Consider the following 24,545-nt stretch of genomic DNA (forward strand, 5'->3'; position numbering starts at 1 on the left):
TTCGCTAATTTTGTTCAGGTTTCATGATCGGTGATGGAATTCCTCGACTTTTCTGCCAACCCACTGCATGCAGCTCAGTTCTAATTGTCTCCTTACAGACAGCCACAGTTCCTCTATCAATCATATCCAACCTTAAGTTTTCTAAACTCCTTCGTTTGTTTTTAGAAACAACAATACCAAGCCGCCTGCTGTCACCGACTGTCAATTTTCTTGGCCTACCTGCGCCTCCCTGGTGCTCAATGCCATATCCATTTGCAATATGTTTCAAAACACGATAAACAGTGGACAAAGGGATGCCTGTTCTACTTGAAATCACTTTAGCTGATCTGATGTCCTTGTTATAATACTCTAAAATCAACTTCCACTTCTCTAAATCATCCATACTAAGGATCACTGAAAATGTCGTCTGCTAGCAAGTAAACAAAGGGGGATAACTCTTCACAAACTAATGAAAAGGATTAACGGAGTTGTCTCTCTTGAATGAAACCAAGCACTTGATAGCTGGTCAAGGTTGTTTATACTAGAAATCCAATTAAACATATTCCTAAAATTCTCAATAATTTCTGGTCATACTATATATGTATTGTGAACAACGAGGTCATATATAAAGAAATGCATGTTTTTAAATGTGTCAGACCCGACGTCGATGGGAATAACAAGGAATTCATACATTGGTGAATACACCGAGGTACAGTTTATCATTAGTTTTAATTGAGAAACCGGTATTGAAAACTAGGACAGTGAAACATAGCAAAGGTATTTGCACTGACTCCACGCAAAAACATTTTAGCACGTTAGGTGAATGTTAGTCGTGTCCGTGGTGTAGACCAGTGGCTAGAGCGTCTCATCATTACGCCACAGATCTGGGATGGATCACCATATGGGTACCATCTGTGAAACGCAATGGCTCTATTATATTACGGTAACCTCAACGGAGTTTGTGTTGACTTCAACTGGATTTCCTTGAATGAAGATAAAAGATATGTCATAAGACATTCATTTTGCAAACATCATAGTTCATGTAATGCAAAGGTTAAATTCATATTTACATTTACCGACGAATGTCCACTACTTCCAGCCAAACACTGAACGGTCGGAGAGATTTTCCCTCAGAATTTAGCGATTTATATGCCGCTTCAATTGCACAAACGTTTCGCAGTGAATCCAATGTACTGTGTGCGCCTACATGCCATAAGTTTACACAGATATGTTAAATAATTTGCATGTTTCTGACAACCTAACGATAATGCTTTAGAAATGACATGTAACATATATAAATTTTCCCATTCCTTCCATGTGAACCGAGTATTGGTCAGTGAGTGAGTTAAAATGTACCGTCAAAGTCAAAGTCAAAGATATGTATTGTACTTAAGGCCTCCGGCCCATATACAAGTGATACAAGTATATATACAACACATGTTCCACAGTTCACAAAAGAAATTACAGTTCAGAGAAGATATTGCTTCTAAGGATAACAGCATGTTTTACGTAAAGCGCAAGATTACGTATTACATTTTCATTTTAGGAGGATAGAATGGAAACAAAGGCAATTGAAGGATATTTTGAACAGGTAATTATTTGGGATATATTTTTTTCTTAAATCAGCATAATGTGGGCATACCAAAGCGAAGTGAATTTCATCTTCTCTGGCCGAGTTACATAATGGACATATCCTTAAACGTTTCTCTATTGAAAATCGTCTGCCCTTATTTACTAATAAGTCTAACAAGCCCAATCGAAAATTTACAAATGTGCATCTGATATTTCTAGATGTCAATACAGATAGATATAGTTCTGGTTGAATTAAGCTCTTATGTGATCTATACAACTGATATCTTGAACTATTGTCTAGACGGGAATGCCATTCTTGATAATACATGCTAACAGATTGTTCTCGAAATTGCTTAAGAAATAGATTAATATTACCAACTGTTTGATTTAGCCACACAAATCCAAAGCCATGAGAAAATAAAAGATTTCTAATATGAGACGCCCATGTTGTCTTACCCCTATCATCTAAATGTACAAGCATGTTATAAGCTAGTTTTGGGATTCTTTGTTCGTGCATTCCAAGGATCTTTAACCAATATTTTAAACATCTGATTAGTGAATTTATATATATTGGATATCTACCGCATTCTCCATAAACCTTACAAGTTGGTGTTGCTTGCGCTACATTTAAAAATCTTTTACATGCTAAAAGGTGTAGTTTCTCTAGACATTAATGGCTTTGAAATTCCCAAATTTCAGACCCATAAAGCATAATCGGTTGGATTTGTGCATAAAACAATTTAATATATATTTTCGGGGTTAAAATTCCAAAATTCTGGGAAACTGACATAACATTAATAAGAGCCTTCTTAGCGCGTGATTTCAGATCTATAAAACTCTTTTTAAAGTTCATGGTATCGGAAAACACTAGTCCGAGATAGGTAAAGTGATTACCAATAGATAATTTTTTCCCATTCAAAAAACATTTTTTAGAGGCGACAGGCCCACCTCATCTAAAGATAACTATGTTGTTTTTTTAAAAATTAACAAATAAGTTCCATTAATTTGTATAACGTTCCAAAGAAATTCAGTTGGTTTTGGAGACCGACGATAGTACAATTACCTGAATTAGAAATATCATAATACAGTTCGCTAATAAAGAAGGAAAGCAATATAGGGCTTAAAATACACCCTTGCCGAACTCCCATGGGACAAACGAAAACATCGGTGACATCATCACCACAACGAACACATGATTTAATATTCAAGTACATAAATTTTAAAATAGAATACATTTTCCCTTGTAAACCAGACTTTCGTAAGCAGTGCCATAATTCACAACGATCCACAGAGTCAAAAGCTTTCTTAAAGTCAACAAATGCTACATAAAGTTTGTGTTTATTACGCGATAGACACTTTTGTATTATGCATATAGTGTAAAGATATAGTCAGTAGTTGAATAATCCTTTCTAAACGCCGCCTGGCACTCAGGGATTAAGTTGCTTAGATTTGACCAGTTTGAGATTCTGATGTTTAAAACAGTTGTAAATAATTTCCCAATAACACTCATTAAAGATATGCCTCTATAATTATCTGGATTGTCTTGAGCCCCTTTTTATGTATAGGGACGATAATTGAACAAGGCCAGCTTTCTGGAAACGAACCACTTTCAAATACAGTATTAAAACACTTATGGAGGAAGGGCATTAACTCGACTTGAGAACATTTAATCATTTCGATTATAATATTATCGGGACCAGCTGCTTTTCCGCTCTTTAAGTTACGCATAGCATTCTTTATCTCAACTACTGAAATTTGTGTTTCAAAAATCATTTGATCAACAGTGTCATAGTCATTCGAAGAGATAATATCATCATCGAAGGAATAGCCACTTTGAAAAACAGCATCATTAGAAAAAACTGTCTTAAAATGTTTCATCCATTCACATTTTTAAATATTACTTTTAGGATTTGATCGCTTTCTAAATGGACGAATTTGTTTCCAGAACACAGCAGGATTGTGGATAGAATCATTCAATCTGTTCAATCTTTGATTCAATCTTTGATTTTCTACATGAAGCTTTGTATTTGTTTCTCATTTTACAAAAATAATTTCTGTTGCTCTCCGAGCGTCTACACCGAAAACTTCTAAGTGCTTTGCACGCGTCACGTCGTGCAGTTTTACACTCGTCACTTAAGGGTGCTTTATAGTTTTGCTTACACGGCTTAGTCTTTTTCTTCATACAATCTGCTGAATCTAATATAACATGGACAAACTCATCTAAAGCTCCGTTTAGATCGAACTCAAGTTTTGATAAGAGACGGTCATTATAAAATGAAATCTTACTTTTTTAAATTTTCTAAAAATATTTCGCAAAAGGCGTCGTTCCAAACAATCTTTTCTTTAATCATCAATATGGTTTTTATCACTTGAGTTGTTTATATTTGAAAATTAACAAGTCAGTTCTAATGGTAAATGATCAGAGTCTACTGCGGTCTCCAATATTCATCAAGTTAATAATTGGAAGAAGTCTGGTGAACCAATAAAATAGTTATTGACACTTGATCCCTGTTGCCCATGAAATGTATATTCGCCTTGCGAGTCTCCATACACTTTACCGTTCGCTATGAACAGGTTGAAGGTATAGCATAAATCTAATAACAGATTGCCAAAATTATTAACAACACTGTCGTGAGAATTACGATCATAAATAGGATAGTTGTCATCATCAGCGCTCTCTTGGAATATATGACGATATTATCATCATCCAGACTAGGAGACACATTGTTTTGTTTTCCTGTACGGGCATTCAGATCACCACAAATAACAGTGTGACATTCAGCAAAGTCATGGAGATTCGCTAGCAGATATTGCTCCAGTTGTTCAATATTACATTTGTGATTCATATGCTTATAGTACGTTGAACCAAAAAAAGGAGGAATATATGTACACATCAAATTCATATCTTTGTCAAGTGAAAACAATTCCTTTAAGATTTTGATACAAATGAAATTATCAATATCAGATGTTAATTGTCTATACATGTTCCTAAGCGAATGGTGGATACAAACGCAAACACCACCCGAGTGTCTACCGTGATCTGACAATTTGATAGCAGGGCTATAAAACACGTCATAGCCATCCAACCAACTGTAAGAGGTGTCGGTAACAAATGTCTCAATCAAACATATAATATGAAATTTACGAAGATAATCAATAAAACTGATATAATCAATCTTTTCAGTCAACCCATTTATGTTCCAGCACAAAAAGGCGGTTTTCTCACTGTCAGTTTCAATCCGAGTAAGCGAATGACAATCATCACCGGTGTCATTGCTAAGAGGACCCTGTGATATAAATCCGGGCCTTGGCCGATGTTCTATTCAGATACAGTACTTGCAAGTGGCTGAAGGTCGTCACGACCAGTACGTGGCTGACGTCTACTTTGTGTAATCCTCATATGGGGACGAGACTGAGTGTGCGCACGTCCACTCGGTACCACTACAAGTTCACCGTTCTTGAAGTAACCGAATTGGCAAGTTTCTTTCAGATCGTGAAGTTGTTGACGTTGGCGTGTGGTCAGATCACTGGAGATACCATATCCATTTTCTTTCAGCACAGACCTAGCTTTCAGTGCTCTAACTTTGTCATCTGACATTTGCATCTTGACAATTATCGGGCGTGGCTTAGTTGAATCGGCAAGCTTACGCCCAAGGCGATGGGCTCTAATAACGTCAATCGGTTGCCACGTTTTGAACGTTAGGTACTTTGTGAAAAGGTTGAGAATAGTTTCCTTGCATGCCATTGATTTCTCCCCTTCGGCTTCCAGTACACCATGAATGATGACGTTGTCTCGACGGCTAAGTCGATCATGGTCAAATGTTCATCAAATCCATTAACCCTTTCATCCATGGCGTCAAGATCAGAACACATGATGCCATACTCATGTTTGGAGGCGGCGATATCTGATTTGATATCTGACACCGACTTCTCTAGTTGATCACATCTCGATCCCATTGATATTTCAGTTTTCAAGGCGGTGATCTGTGATGATAGATCTGATTTGACGTCACGTATTTCAGCTATTAAACAATCTCTCACTTCTTCCAAAGTGAGAGGGCCGGGGTTGGTTTCGATGTCATTTGCACACATCAGAAGATGTTTCACAACTGGCAATATTTCAGCCATATCGTGACGAGAGAACCTTATACAGCAATAAAAAAAGTATGATATACATATAAAGGTAATGAAATCCTGTCGCCAAAGGACAATACAACAACTAGTACAACACATTTTATTTAACACTAGTTAGAGAGCATATACAATAGTAAACTGTTAAGTGACAACACAATATAAAAATGGGCAATAGATCGCCAACCACTGAAGGTAGGTCACCATACTAGGTACCATGGGGACTTACAGTGACTTTGCACTACATGGACCCCTGCGTGATTTACACCATCCCTTCAGCAGCTGGCGATTGTTGGAAAATTTAGCCAAAATTAACATCACAAAAAATACTACGTTTTAAAAGAAATTGGTAAGTGTAAATGTACTTTGAAAGTTTTGGGACTTACGTACCCTCTCAGGATCGAGTATTGGTATCAGTTGGTATCAAAGTAACAAAGTAACGTCACCAGTCTTGTATTGCAGTATGATTCTTTAAACATCTGCTTGCATTGAGTTCTTAAATATTAAATCAGAAAAGGAAAGGAGGAAACAAGTTCTGGTTTATAGTAGACTCACTACTTTGCCATTTATTCAGACAGACAAGCTTGAACATGATAATAATTCAAGGTTTAAAACTGAATGAGCCTTATCATAGTTATTTATTTCGGAATTTGTATGTGGATAGTAGTGCAGCTTGAGTTAAGTTACACTCTCTGGTCACATGTTAATGTTAATCACATCGCCCAAAGTATCAGCTGAAATCGGTGTGAATCATTCTGAGTCATTTAAACCTTAGATGTCTCATATCTTTAAAGTACACAGTATGATTACATGTCTTGTCCATGACATACATAATTACACAAAAAAATCAAGGTCAAAATCCCTGCATTAGTGTCAGAAGATATCAGACAAAATGACTGGTTGCGTAAAGTTTGAGATATAGGTCGTCTACTTGCACAATCCTTTAGTCAGTCACTGCTAACAAACACCATGGCGGCATGTGCGTGGACCTTCCTTCCTTGTGTCCTATGTGTTGCCCTAACACTGGGGCTGGCTGACTTACCCTTCAGGAACACCTCACTGCCCTGGAGCGACCGGGTGGATGATCTGGTCAGTCGGCTCTCCATAGAGGAGATCCAGTACCAGATGGCGAGGGGTGGAGCAGTTAATGATGGTACTCCTCCTATCCCACGACTGGGTATCAAACCATACTCTTGGAACACGGAATGTCTGAGAGGTGATGCGTATGCAGGCAACGCGACAGGATTTCCCCAGGCTCTTGGTCTTGCTGCTTCATTTAGGTACGGCTTTTTAACACAAAAGTTCTCACCGGAAAAATGGGTATTTCCATTATCTAGAGATGCTTATTGCAGAGTAGTAAATGCTAATAACTTTCTCATGAATTTGTATTACATATCTATCCTTTACTATATCTTGGTTAGTAAGACACCATTAAACAACAGCCTAACACACAAGACTACCTATGCATGATAGTGAACAAACATGCATAATATCACCAATACCTTTGGTGTCTTCTTTCACCAATCCTTCAAAAGTGGCAATATGTAGCCAGCAAGAAAGAATCCAAGACAGGCAACCAGCTTATTGGACACTGAAGTAAGGGGTCAGTTAAGACAATATCCATGAGTAATAAGAGACTTACTGGCGGTCGTTCCTCGGGAAAGAACAAAGATTAGATCAATAGATGATCTTCTCTTTTCTTCCAAATTTAAGATACATATGATGTAAATCGTCATTTATGTACAAGTAATATTTTATTATCACTGAGCAAGAACATAACCGTATTAATAGTTAACTAAACTTCTGGATCAACACGGACATAGTCAAGATATCCGACTATTAACTGTTTGCAATATATCTCTGAGCCAGAAGATTTACCTCTAAGTAGCATTATCAATGGTGCTACAATAAGAGTTAATTTCGAATGCAAATTTCATCAGTATATGATAATGGGCTCTCAAGGAAAGCTTCCTCACAACTGTGTGTCTGACCAATTTAAGGTTGGCACACACGCACATGATCACGCACACGGACACACAAGTACACACACATCGATCTCAAAACCCTCTTATAACAAGCTTGTGGTACACAAATGACAATTCAACCTTAACGAAACGTTTCTTCGCTATTTCAGCCCTTTGTTGCTGTTCCAAATAGCGGAGGCAACTGGGATAGAAGTTAGAGCTAAATTCAACAACTACAGTGGACATGGCGTCTATGGTAAACACATGGGAGTAAGCTGCTTCAGTCCTGTCATCAACATTGTCAGGGATCCTAGATGGGGCAGAATTCAGGTGAGTATTAAACATGGAAAACTATCAACCGTTCTTTTTTAAAACAGTCGTCATTTAAACCTGAATCACGTATGGCTTAGGTTTCTTAAAAAAAAGTTTGCTTTATCAGTTTATTTAACTAACACCTCAAACTGGAACGTATATTAAATATTATATAATTGAACGTATAAGAAGTAAACAGAATATTAAACTGATACCCTACCAATAATATAGGTGCATCTGTTCATACAGAGATCACAACGTTGCATCGTCCAAAAGTGTATTGACATTGAGCAGTTCGACACAAGGATGATTTTCGGGAATTGTGCAAGTTTGCATTCCCAACTGAACCAAGAGGATCATGTTGTAATTTCTGAAACAAAGCCAACGAGTTCACAGCATTGCGATGAACGGCATTACATTAGTTTGAGCGAAGTTTGATCGTTGCAAATACTGTACTATTTCTTCATTTTTCTTCCTTCGTAAGAAAGAGCAAAGAACATCTGTAGGCACCTAAAGATTGTTCAAGATCATACGTTGTCCTGACAATTTCTTTAGCAACATTATGTTCGTATGCTCGAGACCGTTTCAGTTCATATCTGCAAACAAACCCAGATATACGATGATCAGTTTATATGAAAGGTGTAGCTATATTGATAGAATTTGCCTGTGTCTTAAAAATAGCATGCTTAACAAAAGGTACGTTACATCATTTTCTACCTTGATAACTGGGTATAGCTGTGAGAAGTCTTAGACATAACATGCCAATCAAAACGGTATCCAACCATTGTAGTCTCCCTGAGCGTGTACAGAAAATGAACAAGCCGAATACATATCACAGGAGTTCATAAGAGGAATGTCCATAATGAGTCAAGCCAACTTCTTGAGGTTTTTTATATTTTTTATGATAAAATTGATTTATGGAATTGGGAAGTTGATACTTTCAGAACAAAACGTATTCATTCACTCACACATTGAAACTATAGGAAACATACGGCGAAGACCCATTCCTGACCAGTATTCTAGCAGCCAGCTTCATCCAAGGACTACAGGGCAACGACACGCGCTATGTGCGCGCAAACGCCGGATGTAAACACTTTGCAGCCTATGACGGACCAGAGAACATACCTGTTTCTAGGATGAAGTTCGATGCCAAGGTAAAGACACCAGCAGGTTACACGAGAGATTGCAGGTTTTCACTGGAGATTCAAGGTTCAAATTTCTGATCTCCTAAGTTAAAAATGCCAAGGTAAACACGCAAAAAGGTTTTGGGGTATAAAGTAAAAATCAAAAAATCAAATTTAAGTTTAAAGTAACTGTTCTCACCAGTTCTGAACTCCCTCATGTACAGTTTATTTCAATCATATATCCAGGTAAGCGAGCGTGACCTTCGAACGACCTTCATCCCAGCATTCAGAGCCTGTGTAAAGGCTGGAACATACAGTCTCATGTGTAGCTATAACAGGTAAGTCAGGCATGAAAATACAGTCTCATGTGTAGCTATAACAGGTAAGTCAGACAGAAACAGACAGTGTCATGTGTAGCTACAACAGGTAAGTCAGGCAGAAACATACAGTCTCAGGTAAGTCAGGCATGAACATACAGTCTCGTGTGTAGCTATAGCAGGTAAGTCAGACAGGAACCTACAGTCAGGAACATTCATAGCCACATTCAACAAATAGTTAAAACAGAATTGTACATATATGCTTTTAATCTGGAAACAAAGAATTATTTTTTCGATTTGTTTGTTGGAAACAGCGTAAATGGCGTGCCATCGTGTGCTAATAAACTGCTCCTGAACGACATTCTGCGAGAGGAGTGGGGTTTCACAGGTTATGTCGTGAGCGACGGAAGCGCCATAGAAAACATTTACAGGGACCACCATTACGGCGATAACTACGTGGACGTCGTCGCCGACTGTGTAAACGCTGGATGCAACTTGGAATTGTCCGGAAAAGAGGAAAACCTTACATACTTCTTCATGGGTAATACCATACGAAAGATATTTCAATACTTATGCAGAGTAATGTTTCTTGTACATGGTAAAACGCTACAAATAAAGCATGAACACAGAATTTTTAAGAATTTCTAAGCTTGTCGTCATGCATACCTTTTTTTTACCCAGATAAAATGTGAATTAAGATACTTTATTCCATTTATATTGACGACCTGCATTAGTTCTTGATGGTACTAATTACACGTTTGTGGTATTATGACGTCTTGCTCAACGTTGTTACAGATTTCTGGATTAAAGTTTTATATTAGTATTCAATGTTTACATTATTCAGTGTTTACTCATTACAAAATAGTAAATTGTAAGAGAAAAGTGAGTAAGTGAGTTATTGTTTAACGTCACATCGGCAATATTTCAGCCATATCGTGACGAGAACATTTGACATTGAAATAGAATATATATAGATATTATAAAAACCTAGAATATCACAGATATACATGTAAAACTAGTAACTGAATCTAAAACATTTTAACTATTAGGGGCAATACAATATAAAAATAGGCTATAGATCACCAACAACTGAAGATAGATCACCATACTAGGGTCCATGGGGACTTACAGTACCTTTGCTACCTGCATGGACCCTACTTGGATTTACATTATCCCTTCAGCTCCTGATGATTGTAAGAAATGTTAGCCAAGGTTAAAATTACAAGAATACTACGTTTAAAATGTAAAGGAAAAAGATTCACTGGTAAGTTTGTCCGTTTTTATGAAGAACGTCCGTTGTTTTCAAATAGTTCCTACAACTAACCAGAAATACCTTTTTAGTATTGTATTGATGAATGTCATAAGTATTATTTTTCAGTCGATGCGATACATCAAGGCAAGCTCACAGAGGAAAAGGTCAGACAAATGGTCAAACCCTTGTTCTATACCCGAATGAGGTTGGGTGAGTTTGATCCCCCGGAAATGAACCCATATTCCAAGCTTGACCTCTCTGTGATTGAAAGCGAGGCTCACCAAATGCTTGCAATCGATGCAGCTATGAAGACCTTTGTCTTGCTGAAGAACGAAGGGAATGTATTACCACTGAAGAAAGACACTTTCAACAGGATTGCTGTGAGTATAACAATTGTATTGTTATATTAAGTTGATAAGTTACTGAAACATTTCCACGAAGCCCGTAAAATACTGGATTCTGAGTAGTTAGTGAAAGGTAAATAACATTAACCACCTCTGATCATACCAAATACAACATCCTTTTGTCTTCACTGTTTGTCTGGTATAAGATTAAAGGGGTGGTAGGTACACATTTTAGAGTATTTGTGACAACATAGCGATAGAAATCAAATACGAAGGTGTATTTCAGGTTATAGGTATAACAGAAAGTTATAATTGTTTTTCCAACTGTTGTCATGTCATATTTGAGTCACAACGAGGCGTCATGATTGTGACTGACGGTACAAAGCCAAACCTACGTGTACATGGTTGTACTATATTGCTTCCCACTTCACGTTGACGTTCACATTTTTAAAACATGGCATACATGCGTGTAAATCATACTGGTCAAATGCTTTTGGAATTTATATTATATAATAAGTATTTAATTTGATAAAAGTCAATTATTGGTGTTTCCTTAATTCAGAATGACAAAGCAACTTCGCAAACACGTTTCACAAAATATTTTCCCGGACACCAAGCTGTTTGTTTTGTTGTATCCATTCGTGACATATCATTTTTGAATATTTATAATGCGAACATATTCTGGTCTATATTCACGAAACATGATGGGGATATTGATTTCTACACGGATGAATGACCAGTATCCTTGATCACCTATTACCGCGAATAAAACAGAGTATTCCATAAATAAATCAAAAACACTAATGCTGCTGAGTTTCGGTATGTATTAGTGGCATATATAGAATTGTTCCCTAACAAATTATCTAATTCATCTCGTTCTCCAGGCTTTCAATCACAAAATAATTATCATTTTAAAATGGCAACAAAACGAATCCAAATAACGAGAAGTCGTTTTTAAGCAGTTGTAGTCAGCAGTATACACACAAACTCAACAACGGGATTCATACGAGTAGATTGTGGAGTCACGGGATGGTTCTAGGAACGGTTTGATTGTTGTTGCCCGCAACAGTATTCCAGCTATATGGCTACTTAATAAAGGGTAATAGCACCATATATATATATATGTATGTTTATATTGCAGTCTGTTCTTTATAGTGGGGTAAACCGTGTGGAAAATATGCTGATTTTAGAAAAAAAAACATTTATCGTGTCCATCAATCCAAATTGTGGTTGATTCTAAATCTTTAGGGCATTTCTAAACAAAATGTAGAATGCACTCAGATCACTAATAGTTGTGCTAATGGTCGTTTTAGAGACAGTAACTGCCTCTTATACGAATTCAACTGTCCATTCGGCATAAAGCAATGATGTGTGCTTAGCCCATTACAATTTTCACCTGTTATTTAGAAATTATATTTTGATGTGCACCTAGTAGGAAGGCGTTTCCTATTCTCACGGTACTTACGGATATCGGCTGAAAAATAACACAAACAATTCTTATCGTATGAATGCTTGTTGTTTTTAAATTAAAGGCCTTCTCCTCTATCATCTACATCTATCAGCTGCTAGATCCATCAGGTGAATTACCACTCGTGAGCCCGGTGATAAACAATACGATCCGCCATTGACGAAACGAGGCTTCTCCCATTCTCGCGGTATTACCAGGAATTAACGTTATTGAGTGTATGTAAGAGCAATCCTGCCGGAAAGGGCGGGAAAAAGTAATTATATGTCCAAGTTGGTATAAAATCCCCAATATTCGTGACACTGCAAGATTTTGATCACTTACAGACTTGGTCCACTTCCTAGTTACCAGTGGGTGATGTAAACAACCGGTAAGTGTCGCGCATTGGCGATTTCGGCAGAAAACGTGTTTACCGCGAGAGTAGGAAACCCGCGAGAATAGGAGACGGACCTATATACAATTACACTCTGATATCCGACAACTGCACATCTCCTGTTATTCGCCGATGATACTGAAACCATTGTCGTCACTATTTATGAATTACAGAAGCGTATCACCACACTAGCGCTTTTTCAATATCATTATTTACTGTAAATCTGAGCAAACAAAACTTGCATATAAAATGGTGGCAAGTTAACAAAACATGAAAAGGTTTATTGAGGAGTATTAGATCTTAAATAGATTACGCGCGTTTAACGGCCAACCCATTTTCAATATCTTTCTGTCTTCATATTTTGAAAATGCAGATTCACAACAATGTATGCACATACCATGCTAAGTCACACAATACAGTTAATCATATGAATAGAAATGCAGTTATTAATAATCATTGGCAATCTCTGATATAAGTTGTCTCTTCTCTTCTATGGCGATGGTAACATATATCTTTTCAGATTGTTGGACCCATGGCCAATAATTCACGTGCTTTGTTTGGGGACTATGCACCTGAAACATTTCTCACCTTTATACAAACTCCTCTGCAAGGACTGGCTAAACTGGCACAGTCTGTCAACTACGCAGAAGGCTGTGACGACACTTTCTGTAAACATTACGACGCGGTGTCCATCAAGAAGGCAGTCGCCATGACAGAAGCTATATTTGTGTGTCTTGGAACAGGTAAGTCGGATAAACTTGACATTCAACAACTTACGCAAAACAAACACCAACGGAGTTTCTAAGATGCAAATCATGTCCCAACAACCCACATTTGGTCTGTGCGCATCTACTCCTCTGCGTGTGTATCATGTCCACTCAATATCATGCTTACTTCAGGATCGGAAGTTGAATCAGAGAACAACGATCGCTACGACATCAACCTCCCTGGATATCAACTGCAGCTGCTTCAAGACGTAGCTGCTAACAGTCAGTAACATTTATTCTTTCTGATGGTTGCAATTTTTGCGAATCACAAACTGGTTTGAGTTTTGCTGAGGATCAAATGAGAGAAGTCTCAATCTTCCGCAATGATATGCAACGTAAAACGTGTAGTTTGTGAAACGTTTTGGCTCGAATTGTTGCTGCATCTAGTGAGATTATTGACAAGACTAATAAATACTGTTATGATCCCTCGAACCACATTAAACACCCATTAGAGAGTACGATATACAATAAAAGCATTCAATCTACTGCAGGTATTTCGTAACAAGTATTCCACGCAGCATGTGCTTTTAAGATGGTCATTGTTCTTCTGTCCACAGGAAATGGGAGCCCCGTAGTTCTCCTATTGTTTAATGCTGGTGCTCTAAACGTGACGTGGGCTGATCAAAGCTCTGACATCGCCGCGATCTTGGAATGTTTCTTCCCCGCACAGGCAACGGGGGAGGCACTAAGGCGTGTGATGATTAATGAAGGTCCAGGTTCTAATCCCGCTGGTAGAATGCCTGCTACATGGCCCGCCTCAGAGGACCAGGTAAGTATAAAGAGGATTTTTTACTTCCAATAACATCTTTATTTCACTGAGGGACCTATGAAGGTGATATGTTGCCATAATCACGAGTAAAATTGTTCACTTTGAAGGGCCTAAACAGCTTGAACTTGAACACAGCTTGAAATTTAGCAACAGTTTGATTTCCTGTATTTTGCTTTTCCTAGATATTTAATATCACCGACTATTCAATGGAAGGGAAGACGTATCGCTACTTCAAGGGAGATCCTCTGTACCCTTACGGCTACGGGTTGTCCTACACTCAGTTTAGCTTACGTCTTTCTGGAGACCCCAATAACAATCACAGCAGGACAAGATCTTCACGGCATGGTCGGTTTAGGCAACATGGGGAATATTGATGGAGATGAGGTTGGTTTTACTCCTCAACCTAACTTTCTCTCATTTACCTTGCGCATGTAGCCGTTTAACATATTTTTTTCAATAATGCGCCTTTCTTGTGAAATATATTTAACTATTCTTATCTGTTGGTATGATGTTCGTGGACTTTATATCATACATGTTTTAGACTATTTTAGATATCTCCAAATAGCAAAGCGTATACAATATTTTCAAATAGTGTATATATGCTGCAGAAAAATATATATTTCATCCAGGTTATACAAGTCTACATACAGTGGATTAATGCCACCCAACCGACTCCCCAGTTACAGCTGGCCTGGTTCGACCGAGTTACGATCCCTGCCAATGGGAACGTTAAGGTTAATTTCACCGTCTCTGCTGAAAGTATGGCGGTGTGGGTGGACAACAAAGGCTGGGTAGTGGAGGAGGGTAAGTAATTATTGTTTGAGCACTTAGTTACTGTGAGACATTGTCTGTCCTCTGTGAATAATGCTTTCTTCGATCATCCATTAAAGGAAAAAGTCTTCGCAGGTTCATTCACTTTATGGACGGGTTAGAACTACCGTCAACCTCCGTGTACGCTTGTCTTACATGGCGACTGACTGTGCTGGTGGTACATGGCTACGTGGATTGTGTGTCATCATTACTGATAACATCAATCACTGGTTTGTCTGGCCCATACACGACTATGTACACATCAATGCCATTTTGCAGGAATGTAACGTTAGACAGCAACCATTGGTGTGTAGCATTAGTGTGGAATACAGGTGTATACAGAAGGTGACATGCACTTTTTATGATACTCTGTCCCACTTTTAGTTTCAATGTACGCAAATTCATATTATTTTCAATTAGACGCGAATCAACTGTTACGTCTTCGTAACAATAGTAATAACTATTTTAGGCTATAGGGTGTTTGAAACTACTTTCGTTGGTAGTTAATTATAGGGGTAATCAATATAATTAACATTTCTCTAATTAATCAGTGTTTTCATTAAATGGAAGACTAGGAATGATGATACATTACTTAATTTCATCTGTCTTCGTGATCATCATAATGACATATGGACAATGTGTCAGTTTTTCAAATGTCACTACTTACAATTTCTTAGTCTGCGTCGATTACGTTAAATGGTCAACAGTTCATTGAAAGTAAGATAAAGTACTTTCTTTCTGCTGAACACTACCATTATATGCACAGTTTTAATGACGAAACAATTTCTCTGTATTAGTAAGTTGGCACTATCTGTAATATTAATTTGGCACTATCTGGTTTCCAGGGGCGATGATGCTTCACGTTGGAGGTCAACAGCCGTCCCAGAAGAAGAAAATAAGTTCCAATGTTATCAGCGATTCCTACAAGATCGTTGGATCGAAATATTTAGGACGATATTAAAATAAATTCCGTGCGCAGTACATTGTAAAGTACTGCGCTAAACAGCTGTTATATACTCTCACACACAACAAGAGCTTAATCTCTCATGAGAGATTAATTTGTGTAATATGAAAGGATCGGGTGGTCCTTTACTTTTTTGAGTAGCATAGATAAAAGGGAAACTGTCGTTCAATAAAGAAAACAATTTGTTTCAAAAGGAATAGCTTTATTATTATCATACTGCATTCGAAGATTAAATGCAGAAAAATGTATCGAATGCTGTCAGAAAGACCAGTATGACGTATGATCATCAAAGTTGCAGACTGACTATTTAATTAAGTACTCATATGAGAGTTACAAATTTGAAGAGTGTAGAGATGCATGTAGATGCACGTACATCATGCAGTGGAACAAAAGTTCAGTGGAGGATCCACGAGTGAAACTATCACGCAGTACCTGCAATTGAACTTGATATACAGGCCCCATTTGGATTAACCAGAACATGTTCATCTTGGAACAAACATATGATATACAACATATGACATTATTTGATACGAATGTGGGGTTCAAGTCAGATCAAAGACTCGTGTCGCGGCTCTCGGTGCTTTGCTCAGATATCCACGTACCAGAAATAATATATAGCAGGTTTTTTATAAGCAGTCAAGAAAGTCTTTTATAAGGGAAATCTAAGTTGGTTTCTTCATAGAGATTCCCCATGAAGAACGAAGGATCAGTAATTCCCCTGTCAGCGTCAAAACCAAAAGAGGTACAAAGGTAATATTTCTTGTTGCCCTGCCCTGTACGCATCACTTGGGATTAATACTGGTCTGTCTGTCGGGATCAGCGTGCACTGTCTAAGTGGGATAGCTATGTTATATGAAATAATCTTGAACGGGACGAAAAATCCTATTTTATAGGACTTCAGGTCACACTGAAATATGAGTGAAGAATACGTTTCAGTTGGGTTGAATAGTGCCAGAACTCTGGTTCCTAATCAGCTGAAATCGGTACGAAGTAGTCACTGAGTCTGTGCAAACCTATCTCATATCTTCAAAGTATACAGTATGTCTTGCCCATGACTCACATAACTGATTACGTAAGGTTGAAGATAGAGGCAATGAGCGCGTGCACCCAGTCACAAGTGACACGATGGTGCAAATAGTGTATCCATTGACAAGGGATTTTGTTTGAGAGACGCTCCCGTTGGTTTGAATAGTAACATAACTTGACATGCTTTGTCCAAAACAAAGTAAAATCGGTATTAAGCAATCTAAGTCAGTGTATACCTGGATGTCTCATATCTTCAAGGTACTCAGTTTGACCGCATGTCTTGCCCATGACATATATAATTACAACAAAAATCAAGGTCAAAATCCCTATATATGTGTCAGAATGTGTAAGATAACATAACTGATAGCGTAAGATTGGATATGTAGGCCGTCTACTTGCACATAGCTTAAATACGTCGCCTCTGACACAATGGCAACAGGTGCGTGGACCGTCCTTCCTTATATCCTATGTGTTGCCCTAACCCCGGGGCTGGCAGACTTCCCCTTCAGAAACCCCTCACTGCCCTGGAGTGACCGAGTGGATGATCTGGTCAGTCGTCTCTCCATAGAGGAGATCCAGTATCAGATGGCGAGGGGTGGAGCAGTTCATGACGGTACTCTTCCTATCCCCCGACTGGGTATCAAGCCATACTCTTGGAACACGGAATGTCTGAGAGGTGACGTGGGGGCAGGCAACGCTACAGGATTTCCCCAAGCTCTGGGTCTTGCTGCTTCGTTTAGGTACGGGCAATGTTTCTTGTAACCCAATGCAAATCAACGTCTAAATATTTCACCTGTGGATCTTCTTTCATATTTTTACATCGTCAACATATCTGACCTGAAATAAATGGTGTGAAACATATCTTTAAGGCAGAAGGTTTACCTCTAAGTACCATTATCAATGAAGCTACAGTGCGATTAAGGTTCAGAAGGCTAATTCTGCATGAATATTAGTACAATGTAATAGTTCAGGAGTTTCTCACAACAGCCTGTCTAACTAAATTAGAGGTTGGCACACTCACACACTCACTCACACGACCAACTAATAACAAATAGCTGAAAACTCCATTTTCGAATCGGATGATCCCTGTTCTTTTGCAACTTTTTAGAATTCTTCCTGAACGGAATCCTTTCTCTGTAGCCCTTTGTTGGTGTTCCAAATAGCAGAGGCGACTGCGGTAGAAGTCAGGGCAAAGTACAACAACTACAGTGAACATGGCCTCCAAGCAAGCCATATGGGAGTAAGCTGTTTCAGTCCTGTCATCAATATTGTCAGGGACCCCAGGTGGGGCAGAAATCAGGTGAGTTGTAAACGTGGAAGAGTATTAACGTTTTTCGAAAAACATGTTTTCGAGTCAAATGTGGCTAATGTTCCCATGGAAAGGGGTGACTTTAATTACACTGGCACCTTAATACTCGAAACGGTATAATTGAACGTATATTAAAAGATTATTGATATGACACGCTACCAATGAGGTATGAGCAACTGTTGATACATTCGTCCCAGCGGTGCATCGTCCAACAATATATTGACATACAGGAGTTGGTTGATGATTTTCTTTAAATGTGTAAATCTGTCACTTCCATACAAATAGATGAAATCCAAGAGGTGTAAAGGGCCTACATGAGGATGAAACAATGACATTTCCTACAATATTAAACTGGAACCAAATCAACTGTCCTCTTTCGGTTGGTCATTGAGCTTATTTAGTTTGACTCGATTGGATGTGAACATGATTGGTAATGATTTTGAACAGACGCGCAGAGTACCCACTTGGTAAGTTTTGTTTTAAGCAGCAAGTTCAATAAAACTAAAAGATCTAACAAATGAGGTGAGAAGTTAAGACATGCAGACAACTATGAAATTCTTTCAACTTCAAGCTATTATGATATGAAACTAACTGCATGGGCGTATCAATGAACTCATTTAGTTGGCTGGTTGTGAACGAAAGTGTGAAAGCCCCGGGTGTTATTTTCGTGTCACTCGTCAATTGGAAGAGTCAATACCGCTTCAATATTTCTGGGTTTCACATGCAATCATCATATACGTGATTATTTCAACTAAAGGTGCCACTATATTAAGATTATATCATTTATTTGCTTTGACGAAGTAACATGCTTTACGCGATTATTTCAACTAAAAGTGCCACTACTTTCAAATTATACCATTTATTTGCTTTCACGAAGTAACATGCTTTACAAAAGATATGTAACATCGATTTTTACCTTGATAACTGGCTATTGCCGTGAGTAGTTTTATAGGGTATAGCATGTTAATAATGCAACGCTGTCATTCAAAACCATTGAATTCACGCTGGGCATATACAGTATCTTAAAAGGCAAGACTCCATAACTAGGAGTTGGATGCCCATAAGATGTCATGATATAATTCATTGATGGAATTGTGAAGTTGATACCTTCAGAACAAAACGTATTTATTCACTCACACATTGAAATGTTAGGAAACGTACGGCGAAGACCCTTTCCTGACCAGTATTCTAGCAGTCAGCTTCATCCAAGGACTACAGGGCAACAACACGCGCTATGTGCGCGCAAACGCCGGATGTAAACACTTTGCAGCCTATGACGGACCAGAGAATATACCCATTTCAAGGAAGAAGTTCGATGCCAAGGAAAAGACGACAAGAGGATACACGAGTGTTTGTACAAGTGTCCACTGGAGATGAACAAAGTTAAAAGCCATTTCAATAATTAAATTAAAGTTTCAAGTTTCTGTTCTCCTCAGTTTAAAATGGATATCCAATTCTGCGGCCCCTCATTGGGTTTATTCCCATTTCACACTCAGGTAAGCGAACGTGATCTTCGAACGACCTTCCTTCCTGCATTCAGAGCCTGTGTCAAAGCTGGAACATACAGTGTGATGTGTAGTTATAATAGGTAAGGCAAACAGGAACACAAGTCTCATGTGTAGCTTCAAGTAGTTCAAAACTGAATTATACATATGGCTTCCATTCTGGAATTGCAAAAATACTATGGTTACATGTCATTGTTAATCACACAGCGTGAATGGCGTGCCCACGTGTGTCAGTAAACAGCTCCTGAACGACATTCTGCGAGAGGAATGGGGTTTCACAGGTTACGTCGTCAGTGACTCGGGAGCCATAGAAAACATTTACAAAGGCCACAATTACTCCGATAGCTACACAGACATCGTTGCAGACTGTGTAAACGCTGGGTGCAACTTGGAATTGTCGGGGAGAGACGAAAACCTAACATACTTCTCAATGGGTAACACCAGGACTAAAGATTTCTTAAGCTTCATAAAATGTTCTTGGCTATGATCAAGTCAAAATAAATATTCTAAAATCAATTATTCAATTGTAGTCTACTTTTAGTCCTAATGTGGCATTTTGTGGTATTATTGTATTTTGTATAACAACAGATTTCTTTATTCAAGTCATGGATATATATTTAAAATATTACGCAATCTTTTATATTAAATTTATGAGAGAAAATATTCACTTATTTGTTTTGTTATGGTCAAGCCAAAATAGATATTCTAAAATCTGTGCGTTTTTATGAAGAGCGTCTGATGTTTCACATATGCATAACATATTTAATATTTTCAGTCGATGCAATAAATGAAGGCAAGCTTACAGAGGAAAAGGTCAGACAAATGGTCAAACCCTTGTTCTATACCCGAATGAGGCTGGGCGAGTTTGATCCCCCGGAAATGAACCCATATTTCAAGCTTGACCTCTCTGTGATTAAAAGCGAGGCTCACCAAATGCTTGCAATCGATGCAGCTATGAAGACCTTTGTATTGCTGAAGAACGAAGGGAATTTATTACCACTGAAGAAAGACACTTTTAACAGGATTGCTGTGAGTATAACAATTGTTATTTATTATTAATTGTTATTACTTGTTATTTTATTGATAAGTTCATGAAAATGTTAGACAAAGGCGGAAAATACTTGATTCTGATTAGTGACTGAAAGGTGTTTAATAACATTTACCACCTCTGATTAAAACAATAATATACATAGACACGTCTTTTCTGGTCGTCCGTTACAACATTTAAAGTTGCAGTTACTATAAATTTAGTGACTGAGTGAGTGAGTTTAGTTTTACGCCTCACTCAGCAATATATATGGCAGCGGTCTGTAAATAATCGAGTCTGGACCAGACAATCAAGTGATCAACAGCATGAGCATCGATATGCGCAATTGGGAACCGATGACATGTGTCAAACAAGCCAGCGAGCCTGACCACTCGATCCCGTTAGTCACATCTTACACTATAAATTTATATGTATTTGTAACAATACATGTTTGGCTGACACAGCGATAGCAATCGACTTTGAAAGTGTAATCAGGTGCAACAAAAATGCTAATTCTCGTTGTCTCTTGTCATGTCATATCTTTTGAGTCATAAGGAGGCAGAGCCAAACCTTGAAAGGCTTACATGTCCTTTATTTACTTTGATGCTTCACACTTCATGCTGGCTTACCATGTAGATATGATATGCATTGTAATTTCCGTCAAAGTATATGATGAAAAGCTGCAGTGATTCATATAGCTACATGTTTTGTTGGAAGTCTATTATCTGTGTTTACTTAGTTCTGGCCGACGAAACAACTGAAAACAATGACTCCAACACGCTTCACCAAATATCTTCTCCGACTCCGGTTTTAATATAGTCTGTTAAATGAGGACGAAAAAGACACTGTGTATTGTTTCTGTTCGTGATGAATATTTTTTGAATGGACATTATTGAACATACATAATGCTGAATTATTCTGGTCTACACTCAAGAAAAATATCTCGCACAGTACAGAAATAAGGAATACCCTTAGGTCATTGGTTCTCACATCTATCTATTTCAAGACTATATCGTTAATGATGACATAAGATCACAATGAACACGGAAGACTGAAATACTTGATACCATGAATAGGTTAAAAACCTCGAAGGCACGTGGTGATAACAATTGTATTCCTGACTGACCCACTAGTATACAATTCCAACCTGATATCGTCCAACTATTTCTCCTGTTATTTGCCAATTATACTCATATACTGTTTATGGATTGTAGAAGCCTTCACCACACTAGATTGTATAAGAACATATTTGACATAAAATGTAGAAACAACTGACATTCTTGAATTTAAAAATGGTGGCAAGGTATCAAAACATTAAAAATGGTATTTGAATGATGTACAAACTGAACGTGTTTTCAAAATCTCTGTAACATGGATTCCTCGTGAGAGGATTGCCGCCCTACAAGAAACAACTGCTCCGTGGATTTCCTAAATCTTCAAACATGTTCATGCCATATCCATATTAGTTATTTTCAAACATATTTCGAACCAAATTTAGTCTAATTGTACAACACGCCTTTTCAATACCTTTGAATTGTCAGCAATCAGATAAAGGCATATTGTTGAGATTTAACGTTAGTTTGGTACAACGTGTGAAGCCCATTTCTGGTGTCCCCCCGCCGTGATGTTGCTCAAATGTTGCTAAAAGCGGCGTAAAACCAAACTCAGTAAGTCAGTCAGTTTAACGTTAGTGAAATACATTTTGCACTATCACGAATTAATCATAGTGTCTGAATACTGGACATGTAGGATTTTGCCTAACCCCATCTGACCAACTTCTTTCTGTCAACATTAACCTAATATTTATACGTCACACAACAGACGTATCAAATTCACCATTGCTATGAATGGCAATGCAGTTGATCGTGATCTTTTGAAGTATCTGCTACAAGCTGTGTCTCTTCTACGATTTCGACTGTGACCTATTTCTTTCCAGATTGTTGGACCCATGGCCAATAATCGACGTCTGATATTTGGAGACTATGCACCTTCTACATTCTACACCTTTGTACAAACGCCTCTGCAAGGACTGACTAAACTGGCGCAATCTGTCAACCACGCAGCTGGGTGTGACGACACTTTCTGTAAACATTACGACGCGGTGTCCATCAAAAAGGCAGTCGCCATGACAGAAGTTATATTTGTGTGTCTTGGAACTGGTAAGTCGGATTACCTGGAAATCCAACTCCTCAGTGGAAAGTGAGTGAGTGAGTTTACTTTAACGCCGCTTTTAGTAATATTCCAGCAATATCACTGCGGGTTACACCAGAAATGGGCTTCATTCACACAGTGTCTCCATTTGGGGATTCGAACCCGGGTCTTCGGTGTAACTACTAGGCTACCCCACCGTCCCCTTAGGCCAAAGAATATCTGAGCATACCGACCTGGACATTTCGTCTCTCTGAGAGCCAATCATTTCCTAACAACCCGCAACTATTGGTCATCTGGTTTGCACATCTACTCGCGCGTGTGTCTCATATCAACTCATTCTCATGCTTACTTCAGGGTGGAGTCCGAGGGCAACGACCGCCACGACATCAACCTCCCCGGATATCAACTGCAGCTGCTTCAAGACGTTGCTGCTAACAGTCAGTATACAATTTAAACCACATTGACGACCAAGGTTTGAGTTTTGCTGAGGATGTCAGAAACGTCAGTCTTTAACAGTTTCAGTGTTTGCTGAAATACGATCAATGTACCGTAAAACCTGTTTTCTGACACATTTGTAGCTCAAATTGTTCTTGCATTCACTGAAGAGAATGATCTGATATGACCTCTACGACAGCATTGAACCACCAAAAGGGAAAGGGATGCTTAATATTGCCATATCATCGCATTTCATCAACCGCAGATATTTCTAAACTAGTATTTCAGATAGCATTTTGATGATCTGTGTTCCACTGTCCACAGGAAATGAGACCCCCGTAGTTCTCCTACTGTTCAATGCCGGTGCACTGAATATGACATGGGCTGATCAAAGCTCCGACATCGCCGCGATCTTGGAATGTTTCTACCCAGCACAGGCAACAGGGGAGGCACTAAGGCGTGTGATGATTAACGAAGGTCCGGTAAGTAATGTACTGAGCACTTGGTCTCTGTGAGACCATTGTCTGTCCTCTGAGAATAATGCTTTCTTCGATCATCTATTCAAGAAAACATTCATCAGTAGTTCATACACAATATGTACGGGTGAGAACTACCGTCACCTTCCATGTGCGCTTGTCTTACATGGCGACTGACTGAACTGGTGGTACATGGCTACGGGGATTGTGTGTCATTGTCACTGATAACATCAATCATTGGTTTGTCTGGTCCACACACGACTATGTACAGACCGACGTCGTGTTGCAGGAATGCAACATTATATAGCAAACGTCGATGGGTATCACTAGTCAAGTATGAGTGTGCTTAAGGTGGCATCCACTTCTTATGACACTTTTTTCAATGTATTCCAGCTTTCGCAAATTCATATTATTTTCAATTAGGCAATAGTAAAAATAGCAATAATTGTTTTAACATACATGATGTTTGTAAC

General features: G+C 38.3%; 2 protein-coding genes across 2 annotated transcripts; both read left to right on the plus strand.

The window, feature by feature from the left end:
• The first annotated feature begins 6,607 nt into the window (after nt 1-6,607).
• On the plus strand, nt 6,608-16,336 carry LOC124285729 (probable beta-D-xylosidase 7). Its single transcript, XM_046722008.1, is given in 13 exon segments — nt 6,608-6,962; nt 7,817-7,976; nt 8,942-9,112; nt 9,329-9,420; nt 9,714-9,940; nt 10,778-11,031; nt 13,354-13,576; nt 13,733-13,822; nt 14,158-14,369; nt 14,552-14,656; nt 14,658-14,753; nt 14,999-15,173; nt 16,025-16,336. Coding segments are annotated over 13 exon segments (2,232 nt in total). The 5' UTR covers nt 6,608-6,651; the 3' UTR covers nt 16,141-16,336.
• Nucleotides 16,337-17,579: 1,243 nt separating this feature from the next.
• Nucleotides 17,580-24,049, plus strand: LOC124285737 (xylan 1,4-beta-xylosidase-like). Its single transcript, XM_046722011.1, has 9 exons — nt 17,580-17,909; nt 18,310-18,469; nt 19,631-19,828; nt 19,975-20,066; nt 20,191-20,417; nt 20,759-21,012; nt 22,947-23,169; nt 23,516-23,598; nt 23,921-24,049. The coding sequence occupies exons 1-9, from the start codon at nt 17,599-17,601 to the stop codon at nt 23,936-23,938; spliced, it is 1,566 nt and encodes a 521-aa protein (XP_046577967.1). The 5' UTR covers nt 17,580-17,598; the 3' UTR covers nt 23,939-24,049.
• Nucleotides 24,050-24,545: the final 496 nt, after the last annotated feature.

The sequence above is a fragment of the Haliotis rubra genome, unplaced genomic scaffold, assembly GCF_003918875.1.
Source record: "Haliotis rubra isolate DU_JTF1 unplaced genomic scaffold, ASM391887v1 Scf368, whole genome shotgun sequence".
NCBI classification, from domain to species: Eukaryota; Metazoa; Mollusca; class Gastropoda; order Lepetellida; family Haliotidae; genus Haliotis; species Haliotis rubra.